Raw genomic sequence first — 20,734 nt, forward strand, 5'->3', positions numbered from 1 at the left:
TACAAGCCACAAGCTGTGTTAAAAATGGAAGTTAAAAATTCCTGTGGAGTTGCTCCATGCTTGTTTTCTTAATTTTTGCAGTGGGGTTGTGACCCCACAGCTCATTTATTCCTCAATAGCAATGAGGCAGAATCACATAGGTGCTGATGCCAACCCTTCCTTACAGATCTTGGCTCTCTGCAGGTGAGCAGCTGATGGAAAATCTTCTCAAACAATGTAGGCAAAGTGATAATTTAACTAAACCAATGAAGTCCCTCATCATCCCAGAAACATGAAATATGAGAAAATAAGAAATGAAGGAGATTTTGTGATTCTTACACTTTTTTTGTCCTTGTTTTTATGTTTTAATCGCACATTTTAGTCTGAGCTTGAAAACAAACCCTCACTGATGCAAAGGAGTAGGCTTTTCTCCAGGCTCTCTTTGGAAGGGTTGTAAGGCGTTAAGCTGGTTTTTTTTTTTAAGCTGGCTTCTTTTGCTCTGTAATTGCTTGTTAAAACTTTGTTTTTCAGCTAGTGATCTTTGCATCAGTGACATTGCATGTGCAGCATTAACAAGAATTAATAAAGAAAACTTCTATTTTTAGAAGGGGAAAGTTGCCAAAATTCAGATAATTTAGACATCTCATGCATTTTTTTCACAGAAATGATTAGTAACTTTTCTTCTACAGAACATTCAACAAATTCAAAACTTCTGCTTGTAAAAGTGCTCTGATTGGTTGTGTATTCAAATCTCATGCATTTGTATCAACATCAAAAGCGATTTTTTCCAATTATGGGTATAGGAGTTGCACCCCACAAAGCAATGAAAGAAGGAAGAGTGAAATTACTGCTCTGTAACAGAACAAGACAAAGCAAAGAAAAATCCCTAATTAATCTTCCAGTGGATGCTCTGTTTGAATATATAATCATTTTGTCCTTACACTAGATTGTAGAAGTTACCACTGGCTATAATTATGGGGAATTTTTTTGTATATTCATTCTTAATTCCACTTTCACCTCCTCTGTGGTTTCACTCATTCAAGCTCTTTAGATCAAGAATAAGCACGACTTAGACCAGAAAACAAATGACATGTCAGGGTGAAAATAAGAGCCTCCAAACAAGAGCAGGATGAGCACAGTCCTGGCTGCCCTTAAAGTGGTCTCAAATTGGGCTTTTGTGGTGGTGCCATGATTGAGAATCCTCATCCTATTTGCTGTGTCTCCAAACCTGGATGAAGTGGCACAGAAGAAAGATTGCTCATGGAAAACCAGTCTTTTGGTGGCTGAGGCCTATATTTGCTCCTCTAGACCCATCACCCTCTGTCTTCAGATAAGCTGGGCTCTGTCCCAGACAAACCAGGATTTAACCATTAAGCAGATGTACAAAATCCTCTTGAATATTAAAGTGGGGATGCCAAGATAGAGGGTACCTTTGCACAGCAGCACATACTGAAATTGCACTCACACCAGTGAGGCCAGCTGTGTCTGACAGACTCATTCTTCTCACCTTCAGGTTCTACTTGGTTGCATTTTATTAAGCTTACCCAAGTTGTGTGTTTAACCTTTATTTTTTAATGAAAGAGTGTATTATGAAGTCATCACTAGGCCAAGATCTGAATAAGTCTTGGATATGTACCTGTTTTGTCTCTTACAACATAACCCTGAAACCTTTTGAGTTATCAGGTCTAGTATGAACCAGTACACATCCTAAGTCAAGTCTGTTATAGAATTCACAAAAAATGCCCAGCTGGGAAGAGCAGAACAGAAACCCTTTCCATCTTGTCTTTCACTTTCTGTTCATAACATAATGTTTCTTTTTCCTTAAGAAATAACAAGCAGAAGAAAACCCCACCAAGCACAAAACTCATAAAAATTCCTTTGGACGCAAGCAAAATAAAAATCAACAAAATATTAAATTTTTTGGAGGGTTGCTACGGGTGCCACTAGAAGTGAGCTGCCAGGAAAAGTTCTGTTTGTGTGTGGTGCAGCCTTCATGGTGATGGCTTTGTCTCAATTAGTTGTTTATTTAAGAGGAAAACATCTTTTGCTTTTGGTACTGTGGGCAAGTTGTCTGTAAAAGCTACCAAAGAATATGACATACAAATGTCCCAAAAAGGAGATAAAATCACTTATTTTCTTCTGCTATTTAAAGTGTTCCTGACCCTGAAACATATTTCTCTAAGGCCAATGAAATTAGAAAAATGTAAATGTTGTACAAAAAGAGGATCAGACTCATAAACTGTCCATGTCTGGTCCTATTAGGACATTAATTAATGGAATTCAGTGAAGGACTGGCTGTTGCCCATGTGAAGTATTTGTTTATTACTTTTTTTGAAATCCTGACCATCTGAAAGATGGAGGAGCCCTAGAAAATACACTGCCAGCCCTGGACCAAATCCATCCAGATAATTAACATCAAAGCTTGGTATTTCCATCATGCTTGATGACTTCAGGGCTTCTTAAGCAAACCAGTGCCCCAACTATAGAAGCAGCAAGTAAGGGTTTGTTTACAAGCCCAAGTATTCATTTAATTAACTTACTTAGTTCAGTTTAGGCTGCCAGTCTGTACCACTGCTGTTGTAAGGCTCAGTCTTCTGAATTGGATACATGTCAGTCATGTTGAATGATAGCAGCAGTGGAATGAAAGCTGTGCCCAGATGGACTCTGGGGGCTTTGAAAATGAACCAAAGCTCTTTCCAAAGGCAGAGGCAGCAGGAAAGTTGATCCTTTTTCCTCATGGCTTGGCTCCAGTTTTTCTCCAGGAGGCCTGAATGGATCAGCAAGCCAGTCTGGATCTTTCCAGAGATCACTACATGGGGACTCCAGGCAGAAAGAGGAAACATTCTGGCCTGTAGATTCCCAAACCCAGGCCAATGGCCACTGACAAAGACATGCCCAAATCCCAGTGTAGCACCTGTGTTGCTGACTCCATCTGTCAGGGAAAATGACAGCTTTAGATGGATAACTGTTGTGAGCCTTTTCTCATATTGCTACAGTGCTGGAAACATTAGAGGCTCTGAAATCAGCCATCCTCTGACCTTACATTGTGTTTATTTGCACAGAGATGTAATGCCTAAATTAATGAACAAATCACTTAAAACACAAAGCAGAATGGAAGGATTGTCAAGAAAGAAAACTGTAAAGTTTCAACATGACTTATATGAAAGTGGCAAGAAATTGTTTTGCAGCTCTTCATTTAATGGACAGTTAAGGAGTCTGAATAAAATACATAGAGTTTAATGGAATTTTTTCCCCTATAATAAAAGTTGGAGAGAAATGAGATTGTGACGTGGGTGACATTGTGTTAAATACTTTGGTAGTTACTGGTTACAACTGAGATATTTATGACAGCATCTCAGACATGTGAAATGTTTTACTTCAGGTAAAACACACTTGTGTTCTTCACACTCATGAGGAAAACTGCTTAAAAAGGAATTATTATATTTGTTTGATATTACTGCAATGTTAATGTAAATAATCTAATTTATAATGGAAAAAAAGTGTGAGAGATTACTGTATAGTTATTCTGAAACCATTTTGGTATTTTGGTTTTTCCAGATTTAATTGTGGGTGCATTTGGAGCTGGAAAAGCAGTTGTTTACAGGTATGTGGTAAATACAATGCATTTGGTATTTCACAGTTTTGGTGGGAGATATTAAAATTTAAAAATGCCATATTCCTATTTCCCTGTTGCAGTGTGTAAAAGGTGGTCATTAGAGATGATAAATTAAACATCTTTTGAGAAACAAATGTTTTTTCCCATGCTCAAACCCTGTAATTTTCAATGAAAATTTCCATGCTTAGGCTTAGCTCAAGCAGCTTCTAGAATGTTTGAGTCTTTAGTTAATCTTAAATAAGAAATTTTAAAGGCATGGGGTTGAAAATTTATTTCTTTCCTGGGGAACTGGTGCTACTAAGAAATTTTAAAGTGACCAATATTCAGAGATTGTGTATGTTAAGACATGAACCATTTATTGAAAATAAAGACTGCTACTTTTAGCCTCAGTTTAAAACAATGCACAAGATCCCACAAGATCCCACATTGCAAAACAAAAAGTTGTTGCTGACTATGGAGTTTCACTAAATGCACTTTTTGATTAGATGTAAAATTTGAGGCTACCAAATACATAAGCATTTACATAAAATCTACTAATGCTCTCTTAGTCCAGCCATGCTGACAGCTCATTTCATTTAAGCATTCACCATCCATTGCTACAACATGTTGTCATATTTCTGATTCCTGTCTGGCTTCTTTTTGTCTGTATTCCCAACAGCACCTGACTGGGAAAAGGCATGTTCTGCTTCCCCCCTGAATGTTTGTGACAGCATACAAATTTTGTAAAACAGGAATGTTGGCTTATCTCAGTTAATGCTGTGAGTGCAGTGAGAAGTCCTGATTTTCCTTCTGTGCTATGAAAGAATCATGCAAATACTTTGCAATGCCATGAGTGACTGCACAGGATAAAACATTGAAGAATTAGATCCACTGTGTATTTTCAATAACAATAAAATGTGTTCTATGTAATTTAATAAAGTGAATAGCAGGAGGCCATTTCCTGGCCAGAATGTATCAAATATGCAACTTGTCATACTGTTGAAATAGAATTTTATTACTGAAATTTTCTAGGCAAAAAAAGGTTTTCCCTGTTGCACAAAAGTGAAGAAAGTAATTTTATTTTTTAATGTCTTGCTGAAGTAATATAAAGAAGTAATCATAAAAGCTCAGATGTGGATTAAAATATCAGGAAAGTTAGAAAACGGTGATTGTTTAAGTTACTGTAAATAGTATTGCTGTCTTAAAAAATCAGAATCTGGACACATACTTGTTATTATTTGTCTTCTAAACTGCTTGCAGTTATAGATTATCTTATCACTTAATAACAGCTTCAGAGGGATGGTTTCTGTCACCAGAACTGTATATTCATGTACTCAGCACAATTTACTGGTGATTATTCTGATTTACAAAGTCAGTTGTCTCCAAGAAATGTCAGATAGAGTCTACTTCATTATTGGCCCAAGATAGTCTACACCAACTTCTACTTTAACCAAATCATGTTTATTTTTTTTAAGAGTCTTGAAACAGACGTTGTAAGTTGGAATATATCATTATTAATGGAGACAGTACAGAATAAATCTGCAAGATGGCCAAAGGACTGCTGTAAAACCCAAAAAGGCAGCCTCTGTCCCTTTGAGAAAACTCAGTGTGATGAAATGTGTCTGATGTGCCTCAGTCCAGGGACACATCTATTGCTTAACCATAGGGTACTGTTTCCATGATGTGTTAACATGAAATTTTTTTTGTGAATCTCAGTAGGATTCTGATGGGGGAAAAAAAAGGTTCTTTTGGCTATGAGCAGCATTATAAAACTGTGTTCTCCCAAGTAACCCTACATCTCTGGCTTCTTTGCAGCCAACTCAGTTCACTGTTTTCTCTGCTGTAGCTCAGCTACTAATGTGCTCCTTCTGAATGTGGTGAACCTTATTTCTGTCTCCCAGAGCCAGACCTGTTGTGACAGTGAATGCTCATCTTATTCTGAACCCCATGATTGTGAATCCAGACAATAGAACCTGTCAGCTGCCCGACTCTCAGCTTTTGGTGGCCTGGTAAGTCCATGATTACTCAAAAGATATCCTTATCCTCTTTCTCAGATAACTTCCTGTTCCTTAATTTTATTGCAACTCTGAACATCTTCAAAGTTCAAAATGTTGAAACATGCTCTGAACACAACAACCCCCCAAACACAGAAGTCTTTTTGGTATTTTTCAGTACTTAGCAGAGTGTCTAACTAATTGTGGTAGGTAGACGTTGAGTCCTTTGATACACTGGGTCTCCTTCTGCATAGGAGGATGCTCAGCTCCTGGGCAAGCTGCAAAGTCATATGCAATGTTTAGATGAATGAAACATGAAACAGCTAAAATGGACAAAACACAGAAACAGTCATCTGTTTGTTGACAAAATGTAACAGTGAAAGTCATGCAGAGCTGGTGGGCCTTCCATTTTCTCTTGGAGAAAGACAGATCTTAGTCCTTTGTGGAAGAGAGAAGGTATTTGACTGGCCATCCTGAGAGAAGTTCACAGGATGTTGTTTCTGGCTGTCTTTGGTCAGAGGAAAGTTTTTTTTAGCACATCACACAGGACAATGTTTCAACCATCCTTAAAAGAGAAACTCTTAACCACAGAAGCATTTAACTTTGAAAAGGAAAAAAAAAACTAAAACAACCCAACATGAAAGCTAATTAAAACAATTTAAGATCAGTTATAAGTACAGAATGCTTGCAGGACATTTGGAGGCCAACTAATAGCACATAACACCACATGAAGGCACTTTACTGCAGTAGAAAAAAGTCACTTTGAAAGGACCCCAGGAACAGTTGACAAAAGAGGCTATTACAAATACATAAGATACTGTTTAAATGTGGAAATCATAACAAATGAGGAAACTAAAATCAAAACAGAGCATAAACACGTGCAAGTTGAATATAAAATAGTAGTAAATCTTGCCAGAGAGTCTGTGAGGAACAGATTTCTAAGATGTAAAAACATTAGAAGCAGGAAGCCTGCCAGGAAGTGGGCTGAACAAAAACAATATTAAGGTGTAAAGGAGGACTCCAGAAGATAACATGAATGCAGAAATTTTGCACTGCTTTTAAACCAAAGATGATCAGAGGATTTCCTCACATTGGAGACATTCTTTACAGGAGGTGAGTCCTAAAAATCATCTCAAATGTAAAATTCAGCAAGAGAATCTTAAAGAATCTTAAAGATTAATTGATAAATATGAACTGTGAAACATAATCATGAGAAGCATTTCATTTAAGAGCCATGGAGGCTCTTAAAGGAACTAAGCTCTGATACACTTAAACCAATAAATATGTGGGCTTCGAAAGCATATGGGATGGGGTTGTCAAGAGATTTTCACTCTTGAGCTGTTCTTTTACACTTTACGGACTTCTCATATTTTTTACCATGTTCCTCATTTCTACATCCAGTGTAGAAAATTGCCCATCTACAGAGCAATGTAGAAGGCACTTGGTGGAACTATGCAAACCCAGAACTTTACAAAGCTTTGGCCTTTCTGGATTTTTTTTTAATTCAATTATCTTTTGTTTTAATAGTTGATATAAAAAAAATGAAATACAGGTGTTTGGCTGAAGCATGTTCATTGATCCAAATTTTGTTGTTTCACAACGTCAAATGTTAAAACTTTTAAAAAATGCTCAATGTCGTAATAGAAAATACTTTGGAACCGTAACAGTTAACAACAGGTATTGAAAGAAAAAAGGTGGGTTTTTTGCACAAGAGGAAGAAAAGCTCTCTTAAAAAACACTCTTGCTCTGAGATATTGTTTAGAAAAGGAAGGAAGAAATGCATACTCCTTTAACACATTTGTTTTGGGTTTTTTTATTTCTCTGCTACAATAAGCCAGAGGTTTGGTTCATATCTACAAGAGCTTTAATAGGATCATAATTTAATTTCTGTCTGCTTTATTCTAAAATATTGTTCCCTAAAGATTGAGTTCATGTTATGAAATGACTGAAGAGCAGCTGCTATCTTCCACACTGTAATTTTTTTTCCTTAGTTGATATAAGCTTGTATTGTACATATGAAAACAATTAGCAGGGAACTCCAACAGGCAAAGAATTCCTCAGTCCCATGGGACAGATTTCTGTATCTCTTAGCCAGCTGTGCAACTTGTATAAAACTCTACTGACTGACACTGAAAAATTAGAATGAAAGGAAACCTCCTACCAGAAAAGCTTCAGGAAGTGTGTGTGCATGAATAATGTGGATTATTGTACGTTTCCAAGTATTAGGAAAATATTATTTCTGCCATGATATAAATTGCAAAGCTGAAGCAGCAGAGGAAACATGCACAAAAAGTCATTTTTATGCACAGCTCAAGGAGAATCATCCTGAACTTCTAGAAGCATATAATTCATTCTCTGCTTTGTGTAAAATGTGGCTGTTTCTGAGTTCTCTATACTAGCAAATCTGTAACAAATTCTGCAACTTTGAAGGTATTAAAGAATATGGAAAAAGAGTTTATTTTTTCCCCTAAGTGTGAAAGATGCAAGTTAATATCTGTAAAAAGAGATAAATAAATTAAAAGTTTTCATTTTTCAAAACCTCTTTCCACATCATGTGATTTATTATGTTCAAGACTGGGCTCTAGCTGTCAGGAGGTCTAATTTATCTATGCATTGGTATTTTTATTACCATTTGAGGTCCTATTATCCATTAGCTACCTCATTTGTTCTTAAATTGCATCTACAAAAGTTTTTTACTCACCTCTCACTGATGTAAGGTGAATATTGTTAATTCCATTTTGTAGAGGAGCAATAAGTGAGAAGTTACCTTGTCTACCAAAAGTTGCATAAAAGTGTCCAATCATGAGAAAAAGTCGATTTGTAGCATATATTGTAGAATATATTTTTGTGTGTATATATATATATATGTTTAAATCTCTTTTTTTACATTTGTAGACTATATTTTTTATTTGTAAGTGCTTTTCATGTTTGGATGTATAATGTGATATGTGCCTTGTAGGCTATTCGCCTTCTGTAAACCCAGTAAAACCAGAAGCAGAGAGGTTAAAATTTCTGATCTTCAAGTTCCTACTATCAAAAAATACTTGGAAAAATATGTAGTTCCTTTGTCTCCAAATTTCTTACTATTACAGTAGTAATGAAATATTTATAATCTTGTATCAGCTAGATTCAGTAAATGAGACATTTCTATGTACACTTTAAAAAAAGCTGAATACAAAATTTCTATCAAAGATATAAACTCCCAAATAATATTTCAGCAGTTCACAGCTGCATAGGTTAGATTTGCTCCTTTCTGCTGCTGGTATTTTCTTTTCTCATTGACCTAATTTGAAAGAGGATGTGATTGATGCCCCATGGATATGGACCTAGGGGCCATTGTTGAGATGAATTTGTGTGAGATTTTCCAAAGCCTGTTGGCCAGCCTGACTCCATGGGTGGGACAGCAAAGCCATATGGCCAAGAGTCAGAAGATGGATAGCTCACTCCTCAGAGGGGGTAGACAGGTGGTGTCACTTGCCACCAACACAGCTGAGGTGCTGTACAGGAGACCTCTGTGCCAGGTTTTAGCTTCAGTAGCCCTGGAGACACCCAAAGGGCAGTCACCTGTTTTATCTAGCAGCCCTAGTGCTCCTGCAGCCTGGCCATACAATGTAGCTTAGCCATGAGATGCCTTCAGCGCTAAATCTCTGTGTTGGTCACTGGATTACATTTGGCATTAACAAAATCTCAAAGCAGGGCATGTTAGAGTAATGGAAGTGTATTGACTTGCTTTTAAAAATCGTACTTCAAAAAGGAAACTGTTTAAATGTCATTCAGCAGTAAACAATAACAGCTTCTTCTCTTCTGTGGAGGTTTGTGACCTTGCAGGTTGGGTATCAGCCTCACACAGAATGGAAGCCCAGAACATTAAAGCTTACACTGCCTTTCTGCTAAGGCATTTTCCATTCTTTCTCTCCATCTGCAAACCTGGGTGCTAAAGAAATCGTTAGCAATGACAAATGACACCTGGTAGGATCTGCTAATGCCTTGCTTTTCACTTCCTGAAGTAAGTTTTCTACTTTTTTCAGCTGCTAGAGTAGCCATACCAAAATAATTTCTTTCTGGTACTAAGTGCAGTCTAGAAAATATTATACATGGGTAACTAACTTTTCACCACTTCTGGTGATATTAGGTAATTTTATTTGGGTTAACTTTTGAAGAGACTGCTCCCATCTGTGCCAAGAGTAGTTTTGAAGAAAGGAATATTTTCAAGTTTCTTGTTCTTGTAAAAATAATTTCTGTCTACCTGAAAAACTTAAAATTATTTTAAACAAACCGCTTTGTTGCCCCGAGATTGTCAGGAAAAGCCTGTGTGTTTTAAGGCTTTCCCTCTATATTGTAACTACATTCAAATACTATTCAAAGCATAATCTCATAGTGATGACAGACCCAGCAGAATAAATGTGATGTGGGGATCTCTTCAGAGAGATTCATAGCACATAAAAAGTTTGTATGCTTTAGGATGATGGACTACTTCCCATTTTTTCCTTACTTGCTGAAGTTTTCTTCCTTTGATTGTTAATTGTGTTGTTTGGTTGATTGCCCCTACAAGCAAGCTCCAAAGCTCAGCTATTCTGTTTCTTACTGTGCCTAGGAGTCAGATCTCAAATCTCTATAAATTCTTTAGAGTCCTGTCCTCTTTTGTAGTGTGTCGTTCCCTCTGCTTTTCTTTATCTTGATGCTAAAACATCCCTCAACATCTCCCCAGGATTTTCTTGTTGAAGTGATGAGTGAATCTAAATTCATCTAGATTGGCAATTGAAATCTTTGATGTCTTTAGCACTATTTCTGAACTAAATAACAAAATCAAAAATGGGTGGCAGAATTCTGCTAAAACCATAGTCTTTCTCTTGTGTGGCCAGAGTGTGAGAGGTTATCCACTCCAGGATTTTGCTTTTTTGCTCTGCTATTCCCTTTTTGATAAGCTCTGCCTGGAGTGGAAGGAGTAAATCTTGCCTCTTACATAGTATTTGAGAACATTACTTCAGTTATCAAATATGTATTATGAATTATTCTGTTCATTGCAGTAAATAAAGCATACACTGAAATTGTTCTGTTTGACAAGTAAAGCGTTCCAAGCTGCATTTTTGAACGCAACCTTTTTCCAAACATGATAGGGCAAAATTTCTGTGACTCCTCCAAAGCAAGACAACTGAGTTTAATACAATGGCAGCTCTTGAGTTTACATCTGAGGAAATACCCTCTTACACTCTGACATGTGAGGTCTGTGAAGTCTGATGTCTAAATTGCATTCATGCAATTACACAAGATTTCCTCATTTTTGTTATTTTGTCCTTGTGTATTTGGAAATAATTGGTTCTTCCTGTATTGACTCATAATTGTAAAGAAGTAGGAATATGAAAAATTTGCATTTTCTGCATGGACTGGAATGACTATTTGAAGGCTACAGTTTAGCAGAGATTAATAGCATTATGCCATTCTTGTTTCTCAAGAAATAAAGAAAGAATTTTCCATTAAAGTCATGAGAGTGACACATATGCCAGATGTGGCAGTTTCATTACATCTGCCAGAGGAAACAAACACGCAATTAGAATGGGATTATGGGTTGGTTTAAAGGTTATGTTAGTGGTTTTTAATCCACTGCACTGAAACATTATTATACAGTATAACAGTAGTGAGGAGATCAAGATCATGAATAATGCAATTTTTTTTTATTTAACTCAAGCTGATTTTAATGCTGACCTACAGTTTATTTTCCATATACAAACCAAAACATTTTATGAAGCCATGAAAATTTTCATTAAGAATGATTGGTAACCAGAAGCACTTGCAAGAATCTATCACCTGAGCAATTTTGTTACGTTATACAGGATTTCATTAGGAATTATGGTATGCAGAACTAAGTCTATGTGGCAGATGACAGCAGAAATTAAAAATCAAAACATCTTTCCAGTGACAGATTTCTTGTTTTGCCACTTGTCAGGGAAGTACACTCTGCTAATTGCATCAACAGGCATAATTAATACTGTTTCTCATACCATCCAGAGTAATTTGTGAAAACTTTTTCAAAATGCAATTACGTTAAATATTTATAAAACTTGCATAGATTCCTTACAAAGTGAAACTTGTCTATAATCATTACTTTTTTAGGGTTTTTTAAATTAATTTTTATATAATTAAAGGTTCAGATTAGAAGGTATCAGCCAATACAACTATAAAAGGCTTCTCCTATCAGTTGTTGAGTATAACTGCAAATCTGTTGCCAGTCTTACACAGAAATAATTCTTATGGGAAAGGACTCTGCTATGGTTGAGGTGACATTTGTATAATGGTTACAGTTGTGATATGGGTATTTCTAGGCTCAAAAGAGCTTGCTATACATTCAGAACAGGCAAATTAAAAACAACTAATGTTGTGTTGCTGTTTGTAGAATGCATTGCTTTAGCATATTAGATAAAGAACATGAATCACCAATTTCTCTATGCTTTGATTTACGTCATATAAGTGCCCCTTTCTGCAAAACTTAACAAATTAAATGCAATACAGTTTGGTTAGTCTGATGTCAGAAAGATCCCACAATTTAGGTTTAATGTTTGGAATGAATTGTAGCCTGTTGAAATAATGAAAATCTTACAGTAATGCCAGTGGAATACATTGGTATCCCAAGTGCTTTCATTTGCCGGAAAACAGCTTGAGCATTGCCAATATGCTCTAAGATTTTTCTGATTTGACCACAATGAACCAGAAAGTATTTCTGCAGACAGCCTCTGACAAAGGTGGTTTTCTGAACTTCAGCATAAAAAATCCAGCTTTGGCAACAGTGTCAGAAGGGTCCATCTCCATGGACTCTCAAGAACTACTGGGATGAGAGAATCTTCTCTATACCTTTGCCAGGAAGTATTCAGAGACTGTCTTCTGTGATTATCAGTGAAACCTAGGAGACTTCCCGGCATAATTAGGGAATATCATAGGTAGCTAGATACAATTTCAGTTAACATCTTTTTAAGCAAATGAAAATACTTTAAAGATATGATTTGGGAACTGCTGATTCCCAGGTCACTCCATTTTCTGCTAATAATGAATTACTTCTCCTTTTTTTATATGTAGCTTTACTGTAAGAGTCTGCGCAGATTTTGAAGGTCAAAGTATTTCAGATCAGATAGGTAAGAAATACTTTCTATTCCTGTAATTTACTCTAACCGTGCTCCATTTCAAATGTATTTTTTTCCTACACTTGGAAAGACAATAGGAGTGAGATCCTCCTAAGGCAAGAAAATGTAGTTTAAAAAAGTATTTAGATAGATAGATAGATAGATAGATAGATAGATAGATAGATAGATAGATAGATAGATAGATAGATGGATGTGTGTCTGTATGTGTGTGTGTGTGTGTAAATGCAAACCTTTTATTACTCACTTAAAGGATTTTTGTTTCAGTTTAAGTCATTTTCTAAAAAAAACCAAGAATGTACCTTGTTGGAGAATGTTCTGTTTTGGTAAAATAATAAATTAAAGGGACAGAAGTCCTGTACACATATGATCTGTCAATGAAATTAGAAAGCTTAAATTATACATCCTGCATAATTTGGATCAAAACCTAGTGGGCTTTTAAACAGACAGGCACTTAAAGCATGGATTACTTTTTCTTGGAAGACTTGCTTAGGTTAATTAATTATAATACAGAATAAATTCCTTACTGGACTTTTTTTCCTGTTAAATCAATAACTAATTTATTTATTTGTATCCTTTAGTGCTGAAAGGTGAATTGCAGTTAGATTCATTGAAACAGAAAGGAGCTGTTAAGAGGACCCTTTTCTTTGATTACCATCAGTCACATCACTACTTCTCTATTGTGATAGAAAGACAGAAACAGCTCCATTGCCAGGACTTCCTTGTTTATCTCAGAGTAAGTTGTTTAAAATATTTTGGACTTTCATCGTTGTTTGAGTGGTACCAGAGATTTAAAGATAATAATAAAAAGGAGCCACTGGAAAAGGAAGAGTAATTTCCAAAATTACAGAAATGGGTTACAAGATAGACTTCATCTGTATGTTCAGTATGTGCAGAGCATTCTGCTACCTTGAAAAAATTCCCTATGTAAATCTTTGGCTCATCTTTTGTCAATATAAGTGGAAAAGAAAGATTGATTTTGAAGACTGTAGAATTTCTCTGTGTAAAAATACATTAATTTCACAATGTTCTGGAAATTCTGATCAAATACTGCATCTTCTGATACAGAAATGCAAGATTGCTTTCCATTTTTGGTTTTGTTTTTTTTTTTTTAGTATTCACAGTGCAGTAATGAACAAAATGAACAAATCATGTTAAATATCAATTTAGGTTCAAAAGATTTTAAAGGAGTCTTACCAGAAATATTGGCCTAAAATTCATACAGTTTTAAAAGTATTTTAAAGATATTTTGAAATGTTTTTAGAAAAACTAAAACTATGGAATTGAAGTTGTAAAGGAGAAAGGATCAACAGTTCCTCACTTGCAGGTTCCCTCATGCAATTGAAGTAGATTATTCCAACTCTGATCCAAGAAATGCAGTGGGAGGTGAAATGGGGAAGTTTCAAGCACTATGTAGGGACATCTGTAGACAATAAAGGTGGTGGAATTTTACCATTGCTAAGTATTATAAATTCTTGGTTATGGTACAAACCAGCAATATTACCTCCACAAATCCACACATGCCCTACCTCCATTTCAAAAGGAAGGGGGGCAGTAGCTGACAGGAGTTGGTTCTGTGTGTCTCTCTTAAACAGCTTCATTTTAGGCTAATGCTTTGAAAATTTCTGAGTCTACTCAGCTCAGCCAGCTTCTTCCAGATGTGGGGCTGTGGAGGCAATGTGTTCTGGGCATTCCAATTACTGGTGAGTCACTTTGCTTTCCTAAAGACACCACATGCAGCCAGAATTTGGCCAGCATCTGTCAAAGAACCACGTCTTACCTTCAATAAAGACTACATCTTTACCTTCAGAAGTCTGAATCTGTTGTCTTACTGTACCAACTGAAATAATCATTGTAAACTATTGGTTTTTATTATGTGATTATTACTCACAGGATGAAACAGAATTTAGAGATAAATTATCTCCCATCAATATAAACTTCAATTATAGTTTGGATGAGTCCAGTTTCGAAGATAGTTTGACTGTGAAGCCAATACTGAACTATTACCAGAAAAACTCACTAGCAGAGCAGGTATGAGTTTTGCATGTCACATTTTCTGTATATAAACATGAAAGCATTTACAAATATTATGTGTGTCATCTTCCTTAAAAGGGAAAGCCAGAAATTGCATGAGAAGGATTTAATGAATACAAAATGTAGATTAAATATAAAACTAGAACCAACAGGCCTTTCAAGTATCTCCAAAACTTTCTTGTTTTGATTGCCTTCTAGAATATGTAAGCCAAGTTAGTGTGGGAAAGGGACTGAAGATTATATTGTTCTGCTAAGGACATATTTGACCATCTAAATAGTCTCCGACCTCTGACTACCACATGAAAAGAAACTTACAGAGAGAATAAAAAGATTTAATTCAGTAAAGCAGTGCTAGTGGTATTTAAGACAGGTTAGCAATATTTAATGAAGTGATTTGGACTTTAAGGCATGTACTAACTGCATTCTATTTTTTTATTTTGCAATGATACAGGCTTACATTCTGGTTGACTGTGGGGAGGACAATTTATGTATTCCTGACTTGCAACTTTCTGCAGTGCCGTAAGTTAAATAAGATACATTATGCTGGATATACAAAGTCCAGACACTGCTAACTGTTGCAACAGAATGATGTAGAACACAGTTCTGTTGTTTACTGTAGCTAATCACTCTTACTTGATTTCCAGATTTTAATTTGTGCATCCATTTTAGCTATAAAACCAAGAAATGGAGAAATATACTTGCAAACCACATTCATGATGTTTAATGGTTATCTTAGAAAATATTGTTTGCAAGTGTTTGTTAGAGTGGCTCTAGGTCTGTGAAAACCAAGAGATGATACAAATTGTTGTTCATAGGAGGGTTCAAGTTTTTTATTTCAGTATGTCAGTGACTTTGAACTTGGACACAATTCTCCTGAACTCAGTATACAGTGAAGTAAATTAATCTCAAAATAAAATTTTCAAAACCTGGCAACAGTTTCTCCTGTGAGGGAGAAATATGCCAAGCAGGACGAGTGGGGAATGTCTGAGAGTTACCTGACTCTCATCAGAATCAGTCTGTAGCTGTGAAACAAGGGCACAGTGCCATGGCAGGTCTCAGGAGAATTTCTGTCATTGTTTGTATTACAATGGACATGAGGAGAAACTACCACCTTTGTGTCCTCCAGAATACAATGCTCATGAGACCCCTGTGGCAAGTGGTTCCTCCACTAAATACTTCTTGCTGTTTAGAAAGTAGTCAGGCTCTGACATTTTTTAGCAGTTGCTTTCAAGTTTTGTGATAGTCCATCTTGGCCACAGTCTTGTTTTCTCTTAACCTCTTTTCTACCCAGGTCCTGGTATACTTTTCCATGCAGTCATTTTTATAGAAAATGTTTTATTTTGTGTTCACAGAGTGTTTTCCAGAACAGATGCTCTGAGAGCAAAATGTCCTTCTGCTTTATTCATATATAAATCCTAATTGTGCATGTTTTAACTGCTGACAAGTAGTATGTTCTATACAGGGATACAGATCAGCTAATAATTGGAGAAGAAAACTGTGTCATGCTGATAATAAATCCAAGGAATGATGGGGAAGGAGCCTATGAAGCTGAGCTACATATAAAGATTCCACCTGAAGCAGATTACACTGGGGTCGAACGCAACAACAAGGTAAAGTAAAATCAAGATGTTAGTGATACCAAAGGAGACAACTGAGAGCAAGGATAACCTACATAGGCTGTACCAGCTGAAACCAGCACATAAAGAGGTTCTTTTCAGGAAGGGAGATTCCATCAACTCTCAGTTGTCCTTGCTTGCACAGCCCCAGGTAAAGATAAGCCAGGCCTCCAAAAGATGGGAAGGACAGGACCATTCTGTTCAGAGCCAGCTCAGGTTCATTCCCATTAACCCAGCTCCTTCCCACTAACTTCTTTATAATACTACACAAATGCTGTCACATTTCTTCTAGGTATAGAGGTATTCACATAATTCAGATTTTGAACCAGTAAAAAATACAGTAGCAGAAAGTAGTAGTGCCAAATTCCCTTAGTGCTTCGAAGCTGGGATCCCATGGTACCAACTCCAAGCAGAGTTAATGAGCCCTGCTGACCCCCAGACACTTGGACACTGCTGTCTCTTCTCACACCACACCAGTGTTTTACCACTATTAAGGGTGTCCCAGTCTCCAGTATCCTGAATAGTTGGACATTACTGCAGTATAAACTTGACAAAGTTACTTTCCCTTGTTGTCAATTCTTTCATGTTATGAATGGACTAAAAATGCAATTAAAATGTAAAATGTGCCAGTGTTCACAGAAGGATTAATGTTGACTGAAGTCCTGCTGAGCTGTACTGAACATTCAGTGTTTTTCCTTTTTGGGTCTGTTTGTTTTTTTAAGAGCAAAGATGAAACCCTATCCTGCAAACAAGCAGAGTGTTCATGTATTCTCTGTTGGACAGCAAGTCTGAATTGCCTCATCTGCACATGTATCTCCCAGGCTGTTGCAACATGAGCCTGCTTTTTTCTGTTAGTGCCTGGAATGTGCAAAAGGGCCTCAAGGGTGAGAGTGGGAGAAAGCAAGTTAATTTCCTTTCTGAAGGCAAATGTTTTTAAGGAAGTTGAATTAACTTACAAGGTATTTCCTTATTCTCCTTCTGTCAGTGACTTTATTAGTGGGCTTCTAACCTAGTTTGAAAAAAATTCCAAGAAGTAATGCTATCATCAAAGATGATAGAAATTCTCTGCAACCTCACATCTCAGAAATATATGTTAAAGACACCAGCCTTTTCCTACTGCCTGTTCCTTTTGTTCTCCTAGCAAAGACACTGCTTTTTTTTGGACTGTAATCTACAAAACTAAAGTTCTCTTTAACATGCTACAAATGGTTACCTTTTTTCTTCATTCCTCTTTAAAAATCTTTTGCTGTTCTTTTGGATGTTACCAAGGTGTCAGAGGAGGCACTAATTCCAAACCCCAAGCATGTATTAGCATATATCTATTATGTGAAGGATCTGGGGGTGGGAGTAGACAAGAGGCTGGACATGAGTTGTCAATGTGCACTCCCAGCCCAGAAAGTCAAATGTGTCCTGGGCTGCATCAGCCTTCCAGTATCTGAAGGGAGACTAAAAGAAAGACACAGAGAGACTTCTTACACTGCAGAGTTCTTCTGCACTCTGGAGGCTATGTTTCTTGACTAAAAATGATTAATGCTGCAGAATTTATCTGACCAGCATCACAAAAGCTAATTTGTGCAGTCTAAAGATGTGACAAAGGGTCAACCGTGGTAGAATTCCTTCCATAATGAGATTTAGTGTCTTTGTTTTTGCACTGATCATATTTTTGAGGTGGTTAAGTACAAAATAGGAAAATTAAAACCAGATACTAAGAAAATTTCTTGGCTGTGAGGGTGGTGAGGCACTGGAACAGGTTGTCCAGGCAAGCTACAGATGCCCCTATCCCTTGAAATGTTTAAGGCCTGGTTGGATGGAGCAGCCTGGTCTAGTGGAAGGTGACCTGTTCACAACAGGTGGTGGAACTAGATGATCGTTAAGGTCCCTTCCAATCCAAACCATTCTCTGGTCTGGACCAGAGAGAAATCATTCAGAGCTTTTTACCATTTTAGGAAAAATTTCATTTTTTAGTGCCAACACAATAGACTCATGGAGGAAGAAAGGAAAGATCCTGGTGCTTTGGAAGAATAAAGAGAAGCTAGAATGGGTTGAGAAGGAGTTTTAAAGTTAGAATACTTTTTCTTTTGAAGACAAAATTTTAAAAACCCAGGAAACACAATACAACTACTTCATTGTTTTCAGATTTTGGGGAAGATAAAAATGCCTTTCTGACAAATTCAATTCTGAATCCTAGTAGATAGAAAACTGCCTTCCTTTTCGCTACATTTACTTACACACATAAGCTCACTCACACACATAATTTTTTCATATTTTTTGCTTTTTATACTTCATTCAAAAAGATATCATCATGTTCTTTTGGAGAAGGATCAAAGCATTAGACCTACTTGCTACATCATTTTTAGTGTCTTTCTTTATGCATTTCAAGGACTATTTTCACAAGGATTACAAATGGCACTGAAAGTAAGTTTATTCTTCCTATTGTTTTTAAATGGTAAATGTGTATTTCTTTAAACTATGTTTTTTGCAATATTATGGTTCCATTAAGTAAACTAAAATGTTAAATTCTATGTTCATTTGGAAAAAAATTTACATCGTATATTTCTTCTAAAATTTTCTAAATGTAATTTCTTCTGTTACCAGGATGACCAAACTCTTAGGGGTCATATAGTCAATGAGTATAAGTGAGTACAAATGAGAGGGATTCAATTCATTCAACTTACAGGGCTTTGGGCAATTTGAATGGACAAGATAACAGAAGAAATTATCACACTGGATGCAGTAAACATTGAAGCATATGGAAAAAGGGTCTGCAGGCACTTTTTGAGGCATGGAGTAGAGGTGAATATGACAGTTTTCATGTCAGTTGCAGTGGAGTCAGGATTCCAGTTCTTATTTTTATGTTTGTGTTGTATCCTGACAATGGAGCATCTGTGACTGCTCCTGAAATATACCTAATTTAATGCAAACCTATTTCAGCAGACAGGTAGATTTATGGTAGAGCCTATTGCAATCATATTCTTAAAGCTCTGCCTCTAGGTTGCATTTCCTCTTGGTTGCATCCATGTTTACAGTCCTCTGTGTAGCTGTGTTTCTCCAAATTGCAGAATTCCTGGTATTAAGGCAGAGATAAGATTCTCCTTAGAGCCAACAAATCAGGCAGAGTAAGACAAGGGTAAATAAAATGGAATTTGATACATTTCTGATGGAACTGAAATATCTGACAGAATTCTTAGAGGATGTTTGTCTATTGTGGGGCTATTCTGGATTCAGTCTAGCTAATAAAGAAATACACATTAAGTGCTTAATAGAGAAACACCTTAAGTGTCTCCTGTCCAGTCCTGCTTTTTTTTCTTTATTTCATGTTAACAATGTATGTGTTATTCTATATCATTTGAATTACACTTAGAAGCTGATGAAGTCAAAAACTTCACTTAAAATTCACTTGTCTTCTACCTCGTCCCTTCAGCTTTATGCAGTATAGTGTTTGACCTGCCTCAGTTGGCATTATCTTCTTATCTCAGACCTGATCCTGTAGAATATTGCAGACTGCAACTGAATATTGCAGACCACAACTGAATAAAAGATGAACAGCATTTTGCAGAAATTTGATCATATGCAAGTGGACAGGCAAGTGAATACAAGTGATTTTAAAGTCTGAGATCAAGGACATGATTTTGGAGCTTCATTGATTTCTGCAGATGCTGACACTTCCATCAGTCAAAAGCTGAGGATTGAAATCGAATGACTTTAAATGAAATCAAGTGTGTTTTTCACCAGTTGTATTGTGGAAGAACTTAGAAGGTCCAGAAACCAGGTAAATGAGAAAATTACCAGAGCTTCAGTAGTTCCTGGAAACCCATTGGCTTGCAGTAACTCTTCGTATGCAGTAGGTGTGAATTTACTGAAATTAGCTGCAATGAAGAAAGTATAACTACTTTGTAGTATTAGATACATATATTTCCAGCAGTAGATCCAGAGACAATATATACTGCTGTATGGTACATTCTTACACCACAACAGTCCCTAACATGACTGTGTGTTTGAGCCCCCAGCCATTGCCTGAATACTGTGCACTAATCCTTTGCTCTGTGATAGAGCTGCCCACATTGAACAGCTCAATCCTGCCTTCATAGCAAAAGCTGGGACCCAAATTCTTATGGAATAATTAGTAAATCAGGCAAATACAAAGTATTAACAGATATTTGTACACACCAAGAACGTTACGTATTTTGTCAGAACTGCCTCTGCTTAGGCTGGAAACTGCAGAGTGCTGAAGATCACATCCAGACAGGTATTGCAGTGGGTAAGCTCTGAGCCATTTCCGCCATGCCCTTCTGAACTAAAGCATGGCAGTCTTAAAATGAGAAAAAGACCTGGAACATTCTTGTCTTATATGAAAATTCTTAGACTAGGTACATTGTGGCTGGCTAG

At 36.5% G+C, this 20,734-nt stretch overlaps 1 protein-coding gene across 1 annotated transcript in view; it reads left to right on the forward strand.

The window, feature by feature from the left end:
- Window positions 1–20,734, forward strand: part of ITGA8 (integrin subunit alpha 8) — a 110,815-nt gene that overhangs the window by 38,842 nt on the left and 51,239 nt on the right. The window contains exons 14-20 of the mRNA XM_036403746.1: window positions 3,538–3,583; window positions 5,476–5,583; window positions 12,637–12,692; window positions 13,280–13,434; window positions 14,592–14,729; window positions 15,184–15,251; window positions 16,195–16,342. Of these exons, the coding sequence (XP_036259639.1) occupies window positions 3,538–3,583; window positions 5,476–5,583; window positions 12,637–12,692; window positions 13,280–13,434; window positions 14,592–14,729; window positions 15,184–15,251; window positions 16,195–16,342 (719 nt within the window). The remainder of the gene's footprint in view (window positions 1–3,537; window positions 3,584–5,475; window positions 5,584–12,636; window positions 12,693–13,279; window positions 13,435–14,591; window positions 14,730–15,183; window positions 15,252–16,194; window positions 16,343–20,734) is intronic.

The sequence above is a fragment of the Molothrus ater genome, chromosome 1, assembly GCF_012460135.2.
Source record: "Molothrus ater isolate BHLD 08-10-18 breed brown headed cowbird chromosome 1, BPBGC_Mater_1.1, whole genome shotgun sequence".
NCBI lineage: Eukaryota > Metazoa > Chordata > Aves > Passeriformes > Icteridae > Molothrus > Molothrus ater.